This window comes from Polyodon spathula, chromosome 11 (assembly GCF_017654505.1).
Source record: "Polyodon spathula isolate WHYD16114869_AA chromosome 11, ASM1765450v1, whole genome shotgun sequence".
NCBI lineage: Eukaryota > Metazoa > Chordata > Actinopteri > Acipenseriformes > Polyodontidae > Polyodon > Polyodon spathula.
In genome coordinates this window covers 35,447,332-35,470,503 of record NC_054544.1, presented here as the reverse complement: position 1 = coordinate 35,470,503, position 23,172 = coordinate 35,447,332, and the positions used below count along the sequence as shown (strand labels likewise).

At 36.7% G+C, this 23,172-nt stretch overlaps 1 protein-coding gene across 3 annotated transcripts; it reads left to right on the top strand.

The window, feature by feature from the left end:
• Positions 1–1,273: 1,273 nt before the first annotated feature.
• On the top strand, positions 1,274–21,873 carry zbtb38 (zinc finger and BTB domain containing 38). 3 transcript variants are annotated; one of them, XM_041264095.1, is made up of 3 exons: positions 1,274–2,481; positions 4,872–4,962; positions 16,404–21,873. In XM_041264095.1, the coding sequence occupies exons 2-3, from the start codon at positions 4,924–4,926 to the stop codon at positions 20,355–20,357; spliced, it is 3,993 nt and encodes a 1,330-aa protein (XP_041120029.1). In that variant the 5' UTR covers positions 1,274–2,481; positions 4,872–4,923; the 3' UTR covers positions 20,358–21,873. The 3 variants fall into 3 exon arrangements, with proteins under 3 accessions (XP_041120029.1, XP_041120031.1, XP_041120030.1); XM_041264097.1 differs by lacking the exons at positions 1,274–2,481; positions 4,872–4,962 and adding an exon at positions 9,062–10,085; XM_041264096.1 differs by lacking the exons at positions 1,274–2,481; positions 4,872–4,962 and adding an exon at positions 10,121–11,002.
• Positions 21,874–23,172: the final 1,299 nt, after the last annotated feature.

Here is a 23,172-nt window from a genome sequence, read left to right as displayed (position 1 = left end):
GTTGGTGTTCTTTATGGGCTAGTGGAATCTGGCATCAATAGCCTGTCTGAATTACTGGTGTAATATCAGTATATGCAGGCTGTCAGAACCATAACCCAACATTCATATTGCATTCCCTTTTGGTGCATGAATCAAATTCTGGAGAGTGAATTGTAATATCAGAATATTGCAATGTCGTATTAACTGCATGTAAACTGGGCTTTCCTAGTGCAGCAATGTACCAAATTCTGAAGTGTACCAGAAAATGACACGACATTGTTACATATACAAATTAACAAATGTGACAGACTTGAATTGGGTTGTATTGATTCGACGTGTTTATGTTTTTCACGTTCGTAATAATTTCTGAACAGTTTCAGCTGGACCATGAAAGGGGATGCTTTTTCACAACATTGTCAAGCATGGGAACATTTTGCCCAACTGAAAACAAAACCCTGCGAGTCTATTTTCAGTGCTGGGACCCTAAGGCCAATCAGGGTCCCAGCACAGAAAATGCAGTTTTTGATGACCACACAACCTGCATATATAAATGACCAGTTTGGTGAGTGGTTATCTAGTACAGATCCAATCTAAATCTAAACGTCTTTATCTACCAAACACTCTTCTTTTTTATTCCTCCATCGTACTCTTTACTTAGAAATTCCTGAATATATCATTCCTAGTCACCTAACCTCCCAATGGAAATACAGTTACAGTAAATATTTTAAAATATGGATTTATTTTGAATGTATTTGTATTTTTGTCATACATGTTAGAGTCAAGAAGGGTACAGCTTTTGAAACTTAAGGTACCTTAAGCCTGCCACTGATAGATCCACTCTCTGGAGATGAGGAGCAGTTCAATCATCATATCTTGATTCCAGTCCTCTTTCTGACTTCTCAAATTGTCCTCAGTGTCCTCACATTTTAGTAAAACATTTACTGCAGCCTACAGTATAGTGCAGTGTGTAGTACATTGCATAAAGGGGGAAGGTATCGGTTCTTTTCGGTTATTAAAAATAAAGACCACACAAAACATCAATTTTCTGTTTCTATAATACATTGAATGTACTTTTCAGTAATACACACCCATTTCATGTTTATATATATATATATATATATATATATATATATATATATATATATAATATATATATATATATATATATATATATATTTTTTTTTTTCCCCAGAACACTGTCTTCTGAAATTAATGTTAATTTAGGTATGGAATTGGGAATCTAAAATTTGTAAATCAGGTTTGTGAAACCAGGACGTTTTTTTTTTTTTTTTTTTTTTTTTTTTGTACTACCCTCTCTTGTGTCGAAGTACTATAAATGGAAGGAGCTGCTGTACAAAGTATTCAATATAGATGTATGATGTTTTTTTTGTTTTTTTTAATATACCACCAGTTTAATTAAAGTAGCACATGATATGACACATATAGATGCATTTCGGGTCTGTTCTGTTCATGATCACAATATATTACATTTGTGGTTTATTAAGAGAAAAACGATAATTTTAAATCATTAATTATGTGTTAACAGCGTTCATATTTTTAGTACTTCAGTAGTCAGTCAGCTTCTTAAATCAGATCCAATCTCACCCAGCATTTAATGTCAGCAATAAAGTGTTTTTTCTGTTTGTTTGTTTTTTTTTGTTTGTTATTTTTGTATTTATTTGCACTATACCAGTGTTATTAACCATCACAAAATCTCCATCCACTCCCGAAACAAAATCCTGGATACACCACTGGTCCAGGTTAATACTAAATGGGTGCCTATGGTGGGGTTCAACGCACTTGAGAATTTGTGAAGTAGCAGGAAGATAGGTACACAATTGTGTGTGTGTGTGTGTGTGTGTGCGTGGTTTTTTCCACTTCATTTAAATTGAGTTTTGCTTCAGATTATGCTATTGCAGATTTCTCATAATCAACACAGTTGTATTTGTATTACATTGTATTATATGTGAAAACCCCTAAAGTGCCCCTCCATAATTAAATTGCCCCTGACATTTGAACTACTTACTATGCAACATATTATTGCAGATTAAAAACACTAAAAAAAAAAAAACACAACCAGTTATACAGTAGCAAAACAACATGTCTGATGTGGTTGAGTGAACTAATTACAGTAGTTCTTGAAACTGATCTGTTCTTTTTAAATTTTAAATGAAGATTAGTAACATTATACAATGTATTTCTCCTAGTCTTCTTGACTACACAAAGCAAATATATTCCACCTTACTCCCACATGTTGGGAATGGATAGCGAAGTGAAGTGTTTTTTTTTTCTGTGTGTTTATTCCCGCTGTGTCACAGCCTCTTCAGGTCACTTGACGTTGTTGGCAGATTCCATGCTCAGTGTTCCAGGCAAATCCTGTGACGCAACGATGACAGCAGACATTGTGTGGGTTTCAGGCCCTGTCAGACTAGCTAAGGAACAAGGAATAGAAAGAGAGCCTCGCACACTGCAGAAAAGACCAAACCACAGGAACTGAAGAAGGTAAATCGTTTAAATCCAGGTTAATGAAAGAATGCTGTGTACAAGTGTAGGCTATATCAATTAAAATACAGTATGCAAGAATGTTAGTTACATAATATGTAGTTATATAAACTGTAAATCACTACATCACGTGTTTTGTTTGCCATGTATTTTATTTTGCTTACGCCATCACTTCCCCTTGAATAGCTAAAGTTTAATTTAAAAAAGGTACAGTTAACAGGTGACAACCTACAGACTGACTAACATTAAGAAACAATTCGTCTGCATCAGAATTCAAACTTTTCTGCATATTGTTAATAGTGCAGTCCTTTCAGAGCTGGATGTCTTTCCTCTGGAATCCCTAAGGAGACAGTCCACTTTTAGAAGTTTTTTTTTTTTTCCTCATGCAGTCACAGCCAACAATAAATATCTTTTGACATATATTTTTAGTATTGCCTAAGCTACAGCATGGTACAAAATTGTAAAGCCAACCAGCTGTATTTTAATAAACAACCACTCCCTAAAATGGACGCTCAGCTGCACAAGAGTAAATATAGCAGAGGCAGAAAGAGAAATGCAACCACCAATCAAAAAGAGTTTGAGAGTTTCCAAAGGAGCAGTTCAGAGCCATTGATGTTTGATTGTTGTTGTACTAACTTGAAACTCAGAAGATGTACAGAAATAACCATCATTGTGGAATTTGTTTAATGACCTTAACTTTGACCTCCTATCCAATTTCCTTACCTGGAAATCGTCTGATAAGTATGGGTGCTGTGGTTTAGTTATGCAGACCATAATACGTATGTATGACATCATTGTAAAAAAGCAGCAGCAGCAGCAGAAGTGAGGACTCAACTATCATGGTTATTGTGTTAAAAGTTCAAATAAAAAAAAATAAAAAAACGTTTTTTTAGGCTAAGACCATTCGACATTCATGATATGCACAAACTGCAAAATCCGTGCCATGATTGGCGAGTGTGAGTGGTCAGTGTTAGATGAGATTGTCTAAATACTGTGGCGTTTAGAAATGTTGTGATCTTGTAATTACAGGATTCAGACTTTTCTATCTAAAGTAATTCTCCTAGGTCTGCCCCAACCCCTAATGATAGAATATACAATACAGTGTTAAAAACAAATCTCTGTGTACCGTTTTAATTATAATTTATATGTCTTGGGTCTATTTGCAACTGCCATGTCAAAATATCAATTAATGATCTCAAAGCATTGTGAAACCCATTAACAGTCCTAGCTACGACAGAAAATGATAAAAACAAAATTAAAAAAATAAGAGAACTGTCTGAAACAATCACTGCAATTACTAAAATAAAATAGCAATAGTATAATACTTTCATAAAAACAGAATTAAATTAGGAGGCTGTGCAGTTCATTGATTTAAGAAACGGCCTTGTAACCAGCAGGTCCCCAGTTCAAATCCCAGCTCAGCCACTGAGCAAGTCACTTAACCTCCTTGTGCTCCATCTTTGGGGTGAGATGTTGTTGTAAGTGACTCTGCAGCTCATGCATAGTTCACACACACCCTTTTTTTTTAGAAAATGTGGATTACAATATTTCTATTACCCTATAAAAATATATGGTGTCATGAAGGTATCGCATTGGACTGCATTAACCAATCAGTGTGGTTCATAACCAATATAAAGGTACATAGCATTTGGAAAAGGAAACGACAGGTATTCCACATATATGATCACCAGTCAGTATGCTGAGGCCCTGAGGCGTTAAAACCTAGAATAACAGAGCAGTTCACAATATAATACTAAATCACAAAAGTGAGTACAAATAAAATATTGTGCAAGTAGCTATATATATATATATATAACACAAAAGAAAAATATGGGGTGTAGAGCCTTATGCTGCAGTGTACAATGTCAAGTTACACAGGCTTAGTTACTAATTTTATTTTATAAAAAACATTTCTATGACTGTCCACGACAAACCTCATGAGGTACAAGCAGCAACAAGTACAAGGTGTCTATCCAGCCTATAGATCTTACTGACGCATTGTGTAGGAGTAGGGTCTGTCAGTTTATAGGTAAAGATTAATAAAGAAAGCTAAAAACAGAATTAGCAACTCCTCCGGATATGTAGAAACAAGTACAATAATAGCTACCAACATCACAAAGGAATTAAGGTACTGCGTGTTCTTCTGTCTGCAAATGCACTCAATGTTCATGATGACCTCCTGGTAAAGTGCGTAAGCTTTTACCCGAGGAGAACATTGGGGACTATATCTAGAAAAATGATTTTATATTATACATATATCATTTTTTTAAAACCAATAACCTTTTATTAATGAGTTTGATCTAGATCTGTTTGGGAGTGGCCTCCACTTCAAGTTCAGGATGCCAAAACCACTGCTTGCCTTTACCGTGTTGGTGCTTTCCTCTCCACAGCTAGACAGCGCAGTGTGGCTGAAGAACGGCTCTTGGCTGATGGACAGCACAGATGTCTGGCCTCGCATTCTCAACGCAGGGCAGGACAACCGTAAGCAACATCTCTCAAGTTTAGGGACAGTAGTTTATATGCTATTATATAATATATGTTACTATATACAGCATTATGAAACAAATTAGTTTTGAAATCCTTCCAGATGTTTACAGAATAAACCTTTTAGATATATAAACACTACATCATATTTGAAAATAATCAGGTGAAATATATCTATATATTATATATATATATATCTATATATATATATATATATATATTATATATATATATATATATATATAGAATTCAGACTAAATTGCGTGCAAGACATTGAAATTGGCATAAATGGTCGTGATACTGGGATATACAAGCCGTGATGTAACAAGCTCAGCTATAAACAGGCTAGTTGAATCCCTGCTCCTTAATCTGGATTAAAAGGGATTCGTATGACCTCTACATACAGCATCAGGGTATTACATCTTTCGAATTGCCTGGTATGTGCCAAATATGTAGGATGCATGGGTGTAGCAGCAATTGCTGCTGTCCATATACAGTACAGAAGGCTAGGCTTAGAAAGAGTAAGGCCGCTGATTTACTTGGGCTCCAATTTAAAATGAACACGTTTGTTTTCTAAAAGAAAAAAAAAAGACTATTAATGTTTTAAAATTAGGACAAAACAATTTCCAAATCTATCTCTAGCTCTACTAAATTAGCATCACTCTATTTCTTAAAAAGAATGGTGCATATACTGTAGCAAGAGTACTACATGGCATATAATTTTAGAAGTTGAGTAAATCCCTAATAGTCAAGGTAAATTGTATTAGTCTGTTTTGACACGGTTATGCACTTTTAAGGTTTAGTTTAGTCTTGTTGTTCAATAAATGTTTTATTTAAGTTTAAGTCATCATATTTTGAAATTACGTTGAACTTTTGTCTAGTCATAATTTGACTACAAAGTTCTATTTGGTCTGTTTATAAATACAATTAAATGTCTCGTAAACAGTGTCGGTAATTAGGAACAGTGATACAACTACCAAAATAACAATATAGTAATTTATTCATGAACTATTTTATTATTATTATTATTATTATTATTATTATTATTATTATTATTATTATTATTATAATCTCATGTACAAAGTGCTGTATAAGTCGGTGTTCTGTTTTAAAAACACTGGGCCTATGAAGGCCTCCTGAAAGACAAAAAAAAAGTTCAGAAGCAAAAATGTCAAACTTGCTCCTCAGTGATCTTCATCTTTACAGATCCTACACACACACGGGCTCAGATGTGATCCTGTCTGCAACACAAGCATGCAGTGTATTAGCTAGCATTGTTTTCCTTCCTTATAATTTAGTGGAGCTTGGGCTGTAGGAATAAAAATGCCAAACTCCAGCTAATAAGCTTGGTTAGCCTAATACTTCTTTTCACTGGTTCATAAAGACACACCTACTCATTTGTTTTCTAATTCTTTTTCAAGTTAAATATTCAGTTAATGCACACATTTGTTATAATATATATATATATATATTACACACACACACACACACATATTAGTGGCAATGTGGCTGCCAAAATAGCAACCAAACACAGGAACTGTAGCTTAGCACTTTCTGTACACTTTTAATAAACACAAAACAAACAAAACACAGGAACAATATAACAGTTTGAACAAAAATACTCCTAAATGCACACAGCACAAGAACAAAACCCAAGCACAGCTATCCTGGTGATCTACACTTACTCACAGCATGCTCCTTCCTCTCATCAAACATTCATTCCTTTTATAAAGGTGTGTGTGTGTATATATTATATACATATACATATACATATACATATACACACACACACACACACACACACACACTTACTCATTTAGAAAGCCAGGTTTTATAGTGTGAAGAAATGCAAGCAAGGCTGATCAGATGAAAAGTGATTAGCCCTATACATCATTCTGTGCTCTGAATCTGAATGCTCTGTAAACAGCATACTAAATGTAACAGTCACAAGACCACAATAAAAGAGAGGCTCTATTTTACAAAAGGTGCAGGGTTGCTTTTTTCGCATTGTGTAATTCCCTGCCTGGTTGCATTTTACTAGTTTAACCTAAAGTGCTGAGTGGTTTCAATAAGTATTAGTACTAGGGGCAAATTTACAAATAATGACTCAGCATGAGCCCAAACGCTCCTGGGTACAGACAATCACGTCTGCTTTAAAAGCTGGAACGCAAGTTAAGGTTAGAACACGACCATTGGAATCAGAGTTTAGCGCTAACCTTGGAACACCTAATGTTACCTTAGGTATGGTAGTTCAAGATTAGTACTAATTGAGGTCTGTGAGATATACATTGCACATACTGTAATGTTTTTTATTACCCACAAGACAATATTTTAATCAAGTTTTTTGTAACAAAGCCTATGTTCCTAAGCATTTACTAAAGTAAATAAACTGGACCATAAGCGACTCATTAGATACTCCTAGAAACCTTTGCAATGTAGTTATCCCCAAATTCAGGGAGAAACTGATGAATTGATACCTCTTATGCTGCTGATGCTATATACAGTTATATGGTAGATCACAGTTGTTGATAATGGTTTCATTATGCATTTTCAATATTATAATGTCTACCTCTAAATATAAGCTATCTCTCTCAATAGCTGCTTAGTGGTTGTGCCTTGGTATTGTTGTAAAAATTAATTGGTATTAATATTGTACCTACTTTTGCTGGGCTCACAATTAAGATATAGCTCACACTTACAACATTACCATATGTACATACTGATAGGACAGCATTAGCTGTGTGAAACTGGGATGTTTGAGTTTAATTTTAGTTGTTTGCTTAAGGATATAAATGTTTCTGTATTTACCGAACCTTTAACCTCTCTATATAAAATATACAGCAGATTGTATCTAAATTAGAATCCATACAGTATACAGACTAACACTTACTTCTTTATAATTAACATAAATAAAAGCCCAAGTTGAGAATGAAATGTCCAAACAAAAAAGCAACTTTCTTAAAACTGCTCAGGCCTTTCTAAAGCCACTGTGTAGTAAATTGGTCTCATTTCCAGATTAATACAAATCATAAAATCCTTCCTAGCATGGTATCAGGCTAAATATGTATATATATTATAATATATATATATCGGTATATATTATATATATATAGAAGTTAATACATATATATTGTAAATTCGGCATCCCTCCGTAGGTAGTAGCCCATCCCTCCAAAACACACAAAAAAAAAAACACGTCTAGTCTCTTAAATCACTGTTGAATAGGCTAAGCTTCTTAATTTGAAGTAATTTACTGCACATTAAAATCTGGCCTTTATAACCAGTAATAGTATTTTCACTTCCAGAAGGTCTATATTCACCCTCAGTTATCAGCCTAATCCTAATTTTTTTTTTTTTTTCTATTGTATATCTTATTTTGGGTTTTTTTTGAGTACAAGAAAAAAAAAAAGAATGAAGAACTATAACAAAACATTTACAAATATAATAACAATACTACAATGATAATACACAACAGGAAATTTCAAGGATTGAAAGGACAATGTATTAAAACAGAAAAAGATGGTGTAGTTCAGAGCTATTGCTGCTAGTTTTTATTAAACGTTAGAAGCTACATAACCTACTCTAATACAGTCTTGCATGAACAGTGAACATTAAAATCAGTATAGCAGTTTCTAGACTTAAACATTTTCCCTAATAATTGATAATCTCTCCGGATACCAGGAAGCAGCCAGCCTACAAATGAACCTACGATTCAGAAAAAGGATTCTGCTTGTGTCTATATGTTGTAATACCCATCTAGACTGTTCTTTTTTGGAGGAAGAAATCTCTACTGTATTGGGGTATCTTAATTAATCATTATCCTGGTTTAAAATTAGCAATGTCTGATATTACTTTATGCTAAAAAGGAGTATACCGGTATATGATATCCCGCAAGATGGTGCTTCAGACACAAACTGAACAAAAAGAGCCAATTCTCTGGCAAATCAGTATATGTTTTAAATTAGTAGTTTGAACATCCACAGGTTTTCTTCCCAACAGGAGATTAAAATAGACGGGTGTTACATAACAACACGGCACAACCTAGTCCGCTGAAACCAGAGAATACGAGCTGGCTGCAAAAATCTGTGTGTTTTAAGATGGCTCTAGGCTGGCAGGTCTGTCTGTGGCTGTAAAAGCAGAATAAAAGCTGCATTGCTGGACCCGATGATGTCAGCGAGACAAGGCAAGTACCGCTAGGAAAATGGCAATACAGTACGAAGCTAGCCTGCGCTACAACTTGTCTTTGTTGCAGTGAGCAGCATTGCAGGGGTTTTATTTTTTATTATATTCTACTGATACAACACCTCTTGTCTCAGCTTTGGTGTTCTTTCGCTTACAAGTTACAGTTTCCTGGCTGCGGTCCTGAACATAAAATCTGAAATCTGCTGCTTGTTTCCTTATTTAGGTCAGTATAATTTCAAAATGTTTCATTTTATTCTTTTGCATCCAATGTCTGGCATCTGTATAAAAAAGTGAGCATTGGCAAGCGGGGCCATGTTTACTTTCTATTGCTTTAATAGAAGCCGAGATCTGCTCAGGTAACTACTGGGGCTTATTAAAATGCAGTGAAGTGTCATCCTCCAGAAATGGTTTTAGTAGCTGTGTTTGTGGTTAATGGGTTTCAGCTCAAGCACAAACAGGCACTCATGTGACGAGGCTGTCTGTGTGCAGAGTGTTTGCTTCAGCTAAAAGATACTTTAGTGATGCAGAATGGAAAATAACAGAGGCTTGCTGCTACTCTTTGCAGCTCAGCATTCACATTTTCACAACTAAGAATGCCGCTGCTTAACTACTGATGCAGCTGTCAAGGGTATTTAGATCAGCACCGCAAAAAAAAAAAAAAAAAATGTTTACACTGTAAATAGGATTCCTTGTGAGCGTGCAAATACATGTGCACACCACGGTAAGTTAGTGCTGTTCAGAAAGCATCTGCAAGGGATGTGCCAGCTACCCTATCTCAGAGCTGAATTTGGGTTAGCTCTCCTCCCTTTAGCCACTGGGCTCATTTTGCATCACCAGTTGATGACCGTGTTCCCTGTTGTCTTCTACCCTGTCCATCCAGCGCTCAGCAGCCGTTAATGAAATGTCACTGTTTACATTAATCAGCAACTGCATTTAAGGTGAGATGTCCCTTACCTTCTCCCTTGGCTGAGCTCTCTGCTGCAGTGTGGTTCTATCTGAGCTGTACTCCCGCAAGCTTAAAATGGCAGGAAGGCAGGATTAACACTGCATCTCGTCTCTGCATGCTCTGTATTGATTTTACTTTGCCACTTCTGGTGTTGTGGATGTGAGTATGTAAATGCTGTGCTTGTGCCAGGTCTTGCTGTACAGTAGCTCCTCGACTGGTTAATGCTGTACTGGAAGATATTTATGGTCGCCTGCAAGGAGCTGAAATATAGTATTTGATGGGCTTGTAGTCAGACTTCTGCTAGCTATTCATCCAAAGCATGACGTGAAGCCCAATTTTACATACATTTTAAGGCAGGTCCTGATATGCTCAGAAATGCATTTATATGTTACTCAGTCTGCACCTGCTAAATAAAGTTGATGTTTCCGCTTCAGCTTTAAAATGCTCTAGGTTTGTAATGCAGGTTGCAAGCACGATAAGGCTATTTTTAACATTAATGCAGTGCTTGCTCTGCGACAGACTTTGGAACTTGGGACTAATATTTCTGGCATGGATATCAATAGGTTGATTTTCAGCAAGTGACAAGTGCCCATTTGCAATGGTCAGCTTTAGGCTTTTAAGTCAGTGAAGAAAAGAAAAAAAGCTTTGCAAAGGAGACATCTACAAGCTTTGGAGATGAGAAATGTTGACTGTGCCTCTGATGTGCGGAATTCTCTGGAACGCAGTCTCTTACATAAAAAAAAAAATTAAACAACAAAAAGCAAACCAGAAAACACACTGCTGCTTTCGCCTTCTATTTGTCAGTTTTTTTGTGCTTCCAAATTGTATAGATTGCAAATAGAAGATTTCTACAGAATTATGTCGTTTTACGCTAATGTCCTGCGCCATCATTTTCACTGATGTTTCCAGGTATGTTATGCATGTTATACAGCTTTAAATTTATTTATTTTTTTTAAATCTGTTATTTAACCTTTTGTACTTCATACAAAAAAAAGTAACCGACATAAAAAAGCCAATGCAGAATGATTTTTAGTTTTTCTATATTTGTTTAAAAATATTCATGTGTATTCAAAATGATACGAAGAAATTTTAGTGGCATTAAAATAGGTTGGTTTATGAAAAGATTTTCATAAAAGTGATCAGATGGCAATATGTATTTTGGGCGTGGCAGGTTGGACACTTAAATGACGAATAATTAACTTTTGCAATAAACCACCTTTTTATTTTACACCAAGTGGCACGTTGAGAAAGGGAGTGGGTGGGGATGGGGCAAAAATTCACTTTAAAATGCAAGAAAGGTAAAAGGTTAGAATTTCAGTTTTTTTTTTTTAATGTATGATAAAATATAAAAAAGCTATTGAGATGTCAGTAAACCAGAATTGTGTCAAACTGTAGGTGCTTTCAATGCCAGTAATAATTTCCAATGTACATTTCCCAGTTGTAAGTTCCATACCATATTAGAAATATGATTACTGATGAAGCAATACATATACTAAAGAATTTAAAAACAAACATTGTCATCTGCATATTTCACATATTATCACGGGTATAGATTTTGAAAGAGATAAAATGGATATTATTTATAATACATTTGCATAAATCCCTAGACGATTGATGCAGTTGCTTAGAATTCAGTTGGATCACAATAAATACTGCGCCACAGCATGTTTCCTTGGCAACCACATCCTGTTTGAACCCGAGGGGATAAAGCAGCCGAGTTATTTTCTTCACAGTGAGAAGCTACCATATGCACATACATTTGGTTTCATTATCACCCTGTTTCAGAAGCAAAAAATAAAAAATAAAACAGACAGATCTAAATGAAAAGTACAAAGCGGTTTACATTTCTGCGGTTCCAACTGCTATGTACAATTCGGTTTGCACATATCATATGGTAGAAACAAATGAAGGGTTCTGTCTTTGTGTTACAGGCCTCAGAGTGAACCTGCCACCACACTGTAAATTGAATTGCATGGAAAGTGTGGACGATATAAATATTTTCAGAATATTTTAGCTTATTACATTTATATTACAGCTCACATTCCTGTTTGGTTGATTTTTAACAACGCCCAAACCCTTGAAATTCCTAAACACAAAAATACTAATATTAATTTCAAAATAAAACAATAAAAATAAAAAAAACGGCACAGTGAAGATTAGGCTTAGGTTGAAGCTATAAATAACTGCCTTCTTTCTGTATTTCATCTCGGTTCAAATAGTGCACAGCAATATTTCCTTTTTGAATCAAATGCTCTATGCCTTTTTTTTTTTGCATTTCTGCTTTATGTCTTTTTCTTAACATATAAAGAATAACAGTATTATAATATTGTACAGTAGCATGATACAGAATGTTAAGCATATAGTTTGACAGCAGCCATTTTATCTTTGCAGCAACTGCTGCAGTTGACTTTAAAATGGCCACTGTGTGGGCGAGAAATAGCACGGTCACAGCCACAGAGCAGTTGTTGAAAATTAGTCATCATTGCCAATACAAAATCATTATGCAATCACTTGTGCACGTTTTTTTTTTTTTAATGTAATACATTTATATTAACATTTATTGATTTGGTTGCAGTATACGTAAAATCAATGTGCATGCTTTATAAACAGCATTGAAGGTGGCGTAAGCCTTCTCGTATAAACAAGCACAGTAAATTCAAAAGATACTCTGTGTAGGCAGCAACGTAGTGTGAGGTCATTTCCTAAACCTAACATAAAAAAACGTAACATTAAAATCATGAAAACATGACGAAAGAGAAATTTTATTTTAACATGCAGATGCAAACTCTTTCCCCCAAAATGGTTCAGTGGCTCAGCAGAATTAGTTCCATATTGCAGAATACAGTGATTACAAGCAGGAACCACCAACTAATACATTAAAAAAAAGGTTAATAGAAAACAAAAAAAAAGAATATGGCATCATAGAACACTTATAGTCACATAGTAACAACATACTACAGCTGACATGTTTGGGGAAATACAAAAGGAACTGGTAGAGAGGGCAGACTTTAATATTATCATAGGTTTAATGTGATTAGAAAGGAATCAGCAATGGTGGTTATCCATCCACTATTTTTTTTTTTGTTTTGTTTTTTTTTGTTACTTGCGGTACGTAAGAACAAAACTGCTCCCAAAAGAAAGTCCCTTGTCATTTTATTTTTGCTAATTGTATTTTACTATGCAATTATTTTAATTGCTGTCTGTCCTAGAGATAAATTCAAGACCAGCATTAATGTGCTTTATGTGACAAATAATCCAGAAAACAAAAACGGGACAGATCTCTACAGGCTCTTGAGATATTTTCTGATAGATTGAAGAGCAGGGCACTTCTGAAGCTGGAGTGGCGTGCTGTACATGTATGCAATATGTTTTTCGAGCAGTTTGCAGTACAGTCGACCATTATAAAGCAGATTAGATTGTGCAGTGAAGGACAGATGATTGACCCATTTTGTGCCAAAGAACACTAAGCTGAACATTAGAATTTTACTGATGTGGGACGGAAACAGTGATTTTTTTTGTTTTGATGTATCACAACGAAATGCAAAGTCATCCTCTGAAACAGATGCTGTTGACCCATTGCTTCAGATAGTGAGACACAGAGCGATAGGAGAGTGGTGAGATACTTTGACTTGTCTTGATTAAAAGGATGGAGGGAATAGAAACAAAAACAAAAAGGCTGAACTACAGACATTCCTGTATTGAAGTTTTCTGCTTGGCAGGAATACACTTGGTACATCCGCAAACAGAAGCGTTCCGGCATCTTTTTCACCCAAAGCTGCCAAAACAGCTTGAACAAGACGCACACGCTTATCAAGACATCACTTTATTTGTACAAATTTTAAGCAAATCATTCCCTAACTAATAAGTCAGGAGTACTTGGTTATCATATTAGGAAGCAGTCTTTATGTGTTTACAGGATGACGTTAAATATATAAGCCAATTTAAAAACTTTTGTTTTTTACTGATGTACATTAAAATCTATAATCTTTTCAATAAGACATATGTAACAAGCTTCATGATATGAGGGCTGTTGCTTAATACTGTCAATTGGCAATTGCTTGTCACGTTTATAAGGAAGGTGTGGCTTTGCCATTTTCTACAGGAATCAAAGCGCAAAACAGTTCCCTGCGATAATCTATTTTAATTCAAGCTTCTATTCTAAAATGTGTACTTTGTAATTACATTGAAAATAATAATAATAATAATAATAATAATAATAAGAGAGGTAAAATTCGCGAATGAAACTGACAAATATAAAGCATAACATAATAAGTGTGAGATGGACGTTCAAATCTACTGCAACTCAAGACACAGTTCGTCTATACGTAATTTGCGGATGTATGTAAACGACGCTGTAATTTTTGACACAACCCCACTGGGTAATATTATAGCATGTGGTCTCAGCATTTTTTTTGGAGGGGGGGGGGGGGGGGGGGGGGGGGGGGGGGGGGGGTTAGAGTACGTCCTGCCAGTCCGAGACGGAACTTACAAAATTAATTACATAATTAATCTCGAAGTAGTTTCATTTTTTTTTTTTTTGTCAGTCTGTTCGATACCAGGCAGTAAGGACTCTCCAGGCAAGCTCAGGGGGCAGAAATGTGATAAATTGATTAAAATGACATTTGAAGCTCCTCACTGTTTTGTTGCTTGATGTGCACAGAATAATTATTATCACAGAATGTGTAGGACCAAGTTGTAAGAAAACATTGGTTTTAAGGTGCAAGATTTGAACTGCATCAATTGAACAGAAAAAAATATATAATGTCTGCCCCTCCAGACACCACCCATGGGTAATCCATTAGCCACCTGAGCTCTACTCTCCTGTACCAGGCAGAAACACTCCTCTATATACTGTTGTATTTTCACTTCAACATATATACTAGAAGTATATTATTTATATAGGTCATAAGCATATTCCCTTATGAGCAGCATAACCCAGTCAATCTAATTTGATACCGTTTTTCTACTACACCTTCTCTGTAAGATGGAGTAAAAGACTTGTGGCTGGTCATACCGTGGAAGGTTCTAGTTGCTCTGTGGTGACGCAGCTCCTAAACTCTATGGTGAATAGCGTTGCTCAGTATCTTTAGAGTAGTTGTCAGCAGGCTGGGTTGGATGTTTTGTTTGGTATATATTAAATCACTCCTTATCAACTTATTTTCAAACTGGATGATACACAAGGAAATATTCACTATGTTTCTTTATAACTCACATTTCTGAACAATTTTATCTTCTAATATTTCACTGATAGCCCTCCATTCTGCCTGCATTTTTTTTTCTGCTGTCCATTATTACCAAACATGCACTGGGCTTATAATAACTGGATGAATAACTGCAAGCCCACTAACTGGGGCTGATACTGTAAGACTTTCCATTCAAACCATTTTCATCTTGGCCTGCTGTTGATGGAAACAAAATGGACTGATTAAAATGGCTTTCAACCCAGTCCAAGTGACACGTGGTAAATCTCTCAAACATGGCACTAATGAGACTTACCATCAAAATATTGCAAATTGTTGCAATTCTTAAATTTACAAAATTAAAACAAAAGGAACCATTTAATCAATATATTTTAGAAAATGTGTCTTCATGATGCTTTTAAAATGTCATAAAAAATAATGTCATTAGTTTCTCATGGTCTCATGTATAAACTTCTGTTGTGTTGTGCTGTATTCTTAATTACATTAGTGAGCACATCGTTTAAATAATTCACTGCGCGTGAATGGGTAGAATGACAGACCCGGAAGTGTGCGTTCTGAGGTGATAAGGGATGAGACTGATGTTTATATTTTATTCCAGTCCAAATTCACAGGCCTTACTTCAGAACTGCAAGCATCAGACCCACTGCAGAATGCAATCAAATAAATCAAACAGTGAGAATCATGCACTTTTTTTTTTTTTTTTTGCATTGGCAATGATATTAAAGCACTGCTACCACCCAGTGGACAAAAGGAAAATTACACAAGGAAATATGTATGGGGTGTGATACAGACATACATGCATCTCCAACCAGACAGGAAAAGCATGGCTTAAAAGTAATGATGTGCAGTACCTGGGCTACCAATTATCAATGATCTTATTTGCTGTTGATTTTATTGTACTTTATAACTGCTCTTATCTGTAATATGATACTCTGTAACGTGATACTTTGTACTGTGATATTTTGTACTGTGATATTTTGTAACAATTGTAAGTTGCCCTGGATAAAGGCGTCTGTTAGGAAATAAATAAAATAATAATACCTTCTTTAAACAAGACTGCATTGAAACCATACTGAGTTAATGAATCTACCTTCTTTTTATTCTTCTAGATGACAGTCATGTCTCCAGGTACAGGAGATCTTATGGACAGCACCCATTCCCAGGCTATTCTCCGCTGCTTAAATGATCAACGCACTCAGGGCCTGTTCTGCGATGTCACCATTGTTGTGGAAGACATCAAGTTCAAGGCCCACAAGAATGTGTTAGCAGCATCTAGCCTTTACTTCAAGAATGCATTTTCTACCCAAGAGGTGTGGGTTTCAGGTCAAGTCTTGGAGCTGCCAAACATTGGGTCTGATGTATTTGCTGGAATACTTCACTTTATTTACAGTGCTAAAGTGGAGATGACAGGAACTGAAGATGTAAAAGCTCTTACAGCTGCAGGTAAAGAATTAGGAATTCCCTTTCTAGAAAACCTAAGGGACTTGAGTCACCAGGGGAATCGATCCTTTGATGCAGCACATAGACGCGGCTTGTCCGAGTTAGTCCCACCTGCAGCACCCGATTCCTCTGTGCAGACAGTCCGCTATTCTTTGTTGAAAAATGAAACCAGCAGTGGCATCAGTGACCAAAGCACTGAAGAATCTGTCTGTCTGAATGGTCCAAGAATCACCAATGCATTTTCCATTTTTGAGGCAGGAACCAGCAATGACCCATTTTCTCCACTTGACTTGAGAGCTAGTGCTAAAAGGACCCAGGAAACTGAACAATTCCAGGTTATATGCCCCACTCTCAATGAAGCAGCAGCAGCAAATGGCGAGCAGACCCACGCTTTATCAGAACATTCTTATGCTGTGTCTTCCGCTGTAGATCAGGTCCAGATAACAACAGAGCTTTGTGAGACACCTGTTAACGATTTAAGAAAAGACAGCCCCCCCACTGAAGCACCTATTAATCACCTGATGAACCAGAGATGCAATCCACTGAAGAAACGTCATATTCCGAGTACTCTAGGTAAAGTTGCAGACGTACAGTACACCAAAATAGCACATGCCACACTGAACCTTACAACCATTCCAACAAGTCATCACAACAAGACATTCGAATTAACTAGTAATGGAAATGTCCCACAGATGACACACAATAGCTCTGGATCAGAATCAGTCATTTCTGCTGTGGCCACAGATCCACATGTAGCCACTTACAGATGTGAATACTGCTCCGAGACCTTCAGCAACAAAGCATTGCTGAACATCCATACACAGGTACACAAAAAACATTTTGTCAGTCGTTTGGCATGTAAATTTTGCCATAAGAAATTCACGCACCTTAAAAGGCTACGTAATCATGAACAAACATGCTGTAAGGCACAGCTCGACGCAACTGAGAATGAAAGCTGTGAGCCTCAACTCAGTATCTCTAATGTAGACAATACTTCCAGTACAGACGGCAGTGTGCAGCTTGCATGTCCAGAAGATAAATCAGACAGCTGCTCTGGTAATCACATAGATAAAGACAGTTCACCAGAGTTTACCAGTTTACCAGATAATAGTGAGAAAGTGGTTGACGGACAAAGGATGCATGTGTGCAGCGTGTGTAAACGTGCTTATGTCACTCTGTCAAGCCTTAGGAGACATGCAAATGTCCATTCATGGCAGAGGGCCTACCCATGCCATTACTGCAATAAAGTCTTTGCTTTGGCTGAATATCGTACCAAGCATGAGATCTGGCACACGGGTGAAAGGAGATACCAGTGCATTTTCTGTTTAGAGACTTTCATGACATACTACATTTTGAAAAACCATCAGAAATCTTTTCACGGCATTGACCCGAGGCTGGCTGTGAACAAAAAGTCAGCTCACGGGGGTTTTAAAAGCAACCTGTATCCTTTTAAACTCTACAGACTTCTGCCCACGACATTTAGAAAAAAACAATATAAAACATACAGCCAGACCCTCGCTGAAAATGCAGACTCCAATGATCCGCCTTTTCAAGTTCCTTTAGCACCAAGGCCTCAGAACTCATTGACCACCCCATCAGTCAACTTTGAAAATAACATTATCAGTGCTAAAAATAGTCCAGATGCAGTTTGTATGGGGCAGCCATTATTTTCTATGCCATTGACCTTCATGGCCACTCCAAACATTGTTGCATCAGTAGCACCTTGTGTTAACTTCAACCAACCAAGTAATCCAAGTCATAGGCTATCTTCTGAAGCTGGAGGGTGCCCACAGACAGCACGGAGCACAACAACTCACACCAACAACCTTTTAACCCCATGTCCGGCTAACACCAGCAGTACCGGTTCATCTGTAATCAGCTATGGATACCCTGGACCCTCCGTTATAATGCAGACCAACAGAGTCTCGTCTGTAATAGTGCATGGGAATGAAGTGGGACTTAACAATGATGACAAAGACTGCAGCGATGTGCCATTCTTAGAAATGACTGGTAGCAGCTTTTCAGAACCTGATAACGATGACAAAGGTCATATGAGGACACATTTCAAGCAAGAGGAACTGTCAGGTATGCAAATAACAGAGACAATAGCAGATGAGATGGTCCAGCCAAAAGGATTTGGTGATACATCTAATAGAATTACAAATATCCTCTACCCAGGCAGCAAAACAGAAACCTACATTGCCAAGCCAGCATGCCCAGGTCCTTCTTTTGATAGTCAAGTTCCACCTCTTTGCCAGATAACAGTAAAAATTGGCGATGAGGCTATGGTGAGAAGGCGTATTAAAGGATCAAAACTCTTCCAAAGGAAAAGAAAGTGGAGTCGTTTGGCAGAAGAGGACCAGAGCAGTGAAACAGGAACAAAAGGGAACAACAGGAATGCTAGTTTACGGGCAAGAACAGACACAACTCCACTCATAGAAAATGAAACGTATGATGACATGACCGATCGCGACAAAGCTGACAAACTGTGGCGCCCTTATTACTCTTACAAACCTAAAAAGAAAACCAGAGGGGCAAAGAAACTGAGGACCAAACACAGGAGAAAATGCAAGAATCTTCAAATCCCTGCTAGACATCTGAGATCAAATGCAAAAGATCAAGACTGCCTTGAAGGCTACATTGACACAAGTTGCAGTTTGCATGACACAGTCATTTCTAACCCAGCTGAAATGGAAAAATACCTCCAAAAGGGTGCGTACAAACAGCCTTATTCCTGCATCATGTGCCAAAACGCGTTTTCAAGCTTGTCTGCATTAGAGGTACACAAGATGAGCTGCAATGCTAAAGAGCAGTCTTGCATCTGTAAAACTTGCGGAAAGCAATTTTCTCCCCACGAAATTCCTTATGTAAACCACGCCTTCCCTTTAGACAAAAAAGAATTTGTCTGTAAGAACTGTATTGAAGATGGCTCCTGTTTCAACAACAGTTTGAGGAGTCATAACACAGAGAAACGCTACCGATGTTCTTTCTGCCCGCAGCGCTTCTTGTACCTGGCTACCAAGAAGAGCCATGAGAAGAAGCATCTAGAAAAGCATGGTAAAGGTTACAGCTGCTCCTACTGTCCTAAAGTTTGCAAATCCTCAGCAGCCCTTGGATTGCACCAGAAGAAGCATTTCATTAAAAGCGAAGAGGAGGTACAAGAGCCAGCAGGAAGCCACTGTGGCATTGCAGCAAATGAATCAAAATTTACTGCACCACAAAACAGTGACACAGTCAGAGCACCAAAGACATTATCTCTAGAGGAAGGCTTGCGTCAGACGCAAGTACCCTTACAAAGCGTATGGAACACCTGCCCAGCTACCTTAAATGATCAACTTAGTGGTCAATTTGCTGAGCCTTGGGACCAGCTGGACCAAACCAATAATGACAAGACTGGAAAAGCATATGATGAGTATAGCGTCCAATCAGTCAAAGACTACCAGAACCCTTATGTTTACTCAGAGCAGTTTGCCCCATTAAATATGACAAGTAAGATGCAGACATGTAGCACGCATGCAGACTTCCCAAAGACAGAATACAGGTATCCATGTAAAGAGGAACCCCTCCTCCAACCGGACTACTGGTCCTCTGAACAGAAAGCAACAGGAGACAATGCAAACTGAATACTGACCAAAGGTGTACTAACAGAGAAGTACAGCAAACAGACTGAAGGTATTGAATGTGCAAGTGCACCAGAGCACACGGGTGTAAATAAAATAGCTAACGATACAAGCATACAGATGTGTAATAAACATATTTTCCTGTTTCTTAGCAATAGTGAAGCAAGTGTAGAAAACAAACCTGAAGCTCTTGAATGTCCTGTAAATGTTTAGGAAAAAAATATTTTTCTTCATACTGCAAATAAACATTTGGTAGTTTTTCATATATTTTTAAACGTTTGTTTTATTTGTGTAATGTTTTATTTGGCTTTGTGGGGATTCTGGTAACTGTATACTGCTTTTCTATTGCATGTCTTTCTGTAACCTATGACTTTTTCTGTAATCTACTGGATATTGTTAGCTGCACATTATTGGGTTGTCAACTGTCAATGTCTTCTGAATGGAGCCTTTTTTAAAGTGTGGCTTAAAAGGGGATTTTTTTTTAATACAGAAAGGGATATTAGAGACTTAAGATATTACATTAACTTACACCAACCAGTTTTTGAACACTCCCCACTCCCCATCCCACCCCCAAACTGCAAGAGACTCCTAGCCACTTATTATATTATCCAACAACTTGCTCAGCAAGCTATACAAAATATATCAAGCTGCCAAGTCATTGACAGTTGCAAAAGTTGCCAAATATGAGCAAATTGCTATTAACACACAGTAACATTTAGGAATACAGCCCCAGTGATGTTAACTGCACAGAGCTCAACATCATTTACAAAATTCTTTATGGTGTGATGAAACCTCTTAATATTCATGAAAATGAATTCAACCTAACAAATGCTTGGGGTAAATAAAAGATTGCATGTACTTTAGCATTACGTTGTTGTTGCTTATTACCTTAAATATCATTGGTGGTTCTTCAATTTCAAAATATCTGTACAAGTATTTAAAGATACAGCACATGCTGACAATTTTACATCTCTACTTTATGGTTAGGTCCCCTACATCTCATGATGGACTGTTTTGATTCTAATGGTACGGCGTATTACAGAAACTTTCAGTTAAAAGTCATTCCAGTTATGTTAACTAATGTTTCACAGTCATTCTGCAATGGTAGTACATGGATAATATAGTTGGACAGATTGATCATTACTTGTTGCATGAAGTTGAAGATGGGGTTGTGGTTGAGTGGCTGTGTGTCTATGGTGATCAGGAGGCTGAAAGGAGACTCAGAACTGAACTGCTTATTTTTTATTTTTCAAAATATTTTTCTAAATATATTTTTATTTTTCAAAATATATACAAAAACACAGCTCACAGTATCATATGATGTGGCTGTTCCTAATTAACACCAATTATTCTATTTGGAACAGCCACATTCTCACATGTTTTTGGCAGGAACAGAATTGACCCGATCCCTGCCAACCACCGACAAAACAGACAAAAACACCCACACATTTCCAGGCAGAGCTCTTGCTCTGCCACTGGGGTGATTATGTATTAGACATGCAGTTTTTTTTTTTTTTTTTTTTTTTTTAAATAGAGCATATATGGGTTCCTATATGTGTTCCATAGTAACTACTATCCTATCTGTACTCTGTAAGGAGTTATAAGCTAGTTTTGATTTGACCTTATGGAGAGGTCAAAGGTCATGGTTAATTTGTGTATTATATTGTAACTATGACACGGTCTAAACTCTCAAAGGAGTTCTCAACAAGTACTGCATCTGAGCTTCAGCAAGGTATGTGCAAATATGTGCAATTTGACCATAGCTGAAATTTGATTGGCTCACGATGGACTTTTTTTTTTTTTTTAAATGTAGCGAGTTGCTTTACACAAACTTGATAGACAACCTTGCCAAGTCCATGTACGTGAAATTTCGCTTAAATTCGGCATAACGGTTTGTGAGAAGACGACGTTTGAATATTTGACAAATCCAATATGGCCACCAGACCATGAGACCAGTCTACTTCTCTTGAACAAGTATACATCTAGGCTACATTGGTAGTCTATTGCACCAAGTTTCACATCTCTGCGATAAGCAGTTTCGGAGAAGATTTTTTTAAATTGTCCAAAATTCTCGAGAAATCCAATATGGCAGCCACACCATGTGACCTATGTGACCATCGTTTTTCGCTCTGACTCAACTTGCCATTCTGGCTTGGAAGCCTAAAAATCCTAACAGAAACAATAGGCTTCCCAGACATTCTATAGTAATAAATCAGAAAAAAGTTATGCCTTTAAATTAATAAAAATAAATTAAATAAATAATATTTACAGCTTATTATTTGAGGGGTAATACAACACAGCTCTAATAGCAGAAATATTGGGTAATATTATATAGCAGTATAATATTATATATTGGGTAACAAAATATAGTAGTAGCACGTTATAAATAAACTGGAGTGTAAAGATGATGGTGATACGCAATATACTATAAACTGCTTCCTAGTTATAAGATGAACATTTGTTTGTACAGCAACACATGTGCTATGGTGTCTGCAGGTCCAAAAACACTGCCTGGGTGAAACCATGCTTTTTATGTCGATTCCCTTTAGAAATGAAACTATAATACAATAAGTCCCCTTTTATCCAAACTGTTGTGCTCCAACAGTAGGCATAACATTGTCATTCCTGTTTATACAAATACAGTGCCTATAGAAAGTCTACACCCTTCCAAAGTTTTCATCTTTTGTTGCCTTGTAGCCTGGAATTAAAATCCTTTTTTTTCCATTTATCTACACATCCTACCCCACAACTTCCAAGTGAAAAAAATATTCTAGAAATTTGTAGAAAATTAATTCAAAATAAAAACTGAAATAGCTTG

Excerpts from the sequence above, each read along its gene's own strand:
- zbtb38 (XM_041264095.1), top strand. The coding sequence starts at position 4,924 with ATGTCTGGCCTCGCATTCTCAACGCAGGGCAGGACAACC. Across the intron at positions 4,963-16,403 it reads CAACGCAGGGCAGGACAACC|ATGACAGTCATGTCTCCAGG; the intron begins GTAAGCAACATC and ends TTATTCTTCTAG.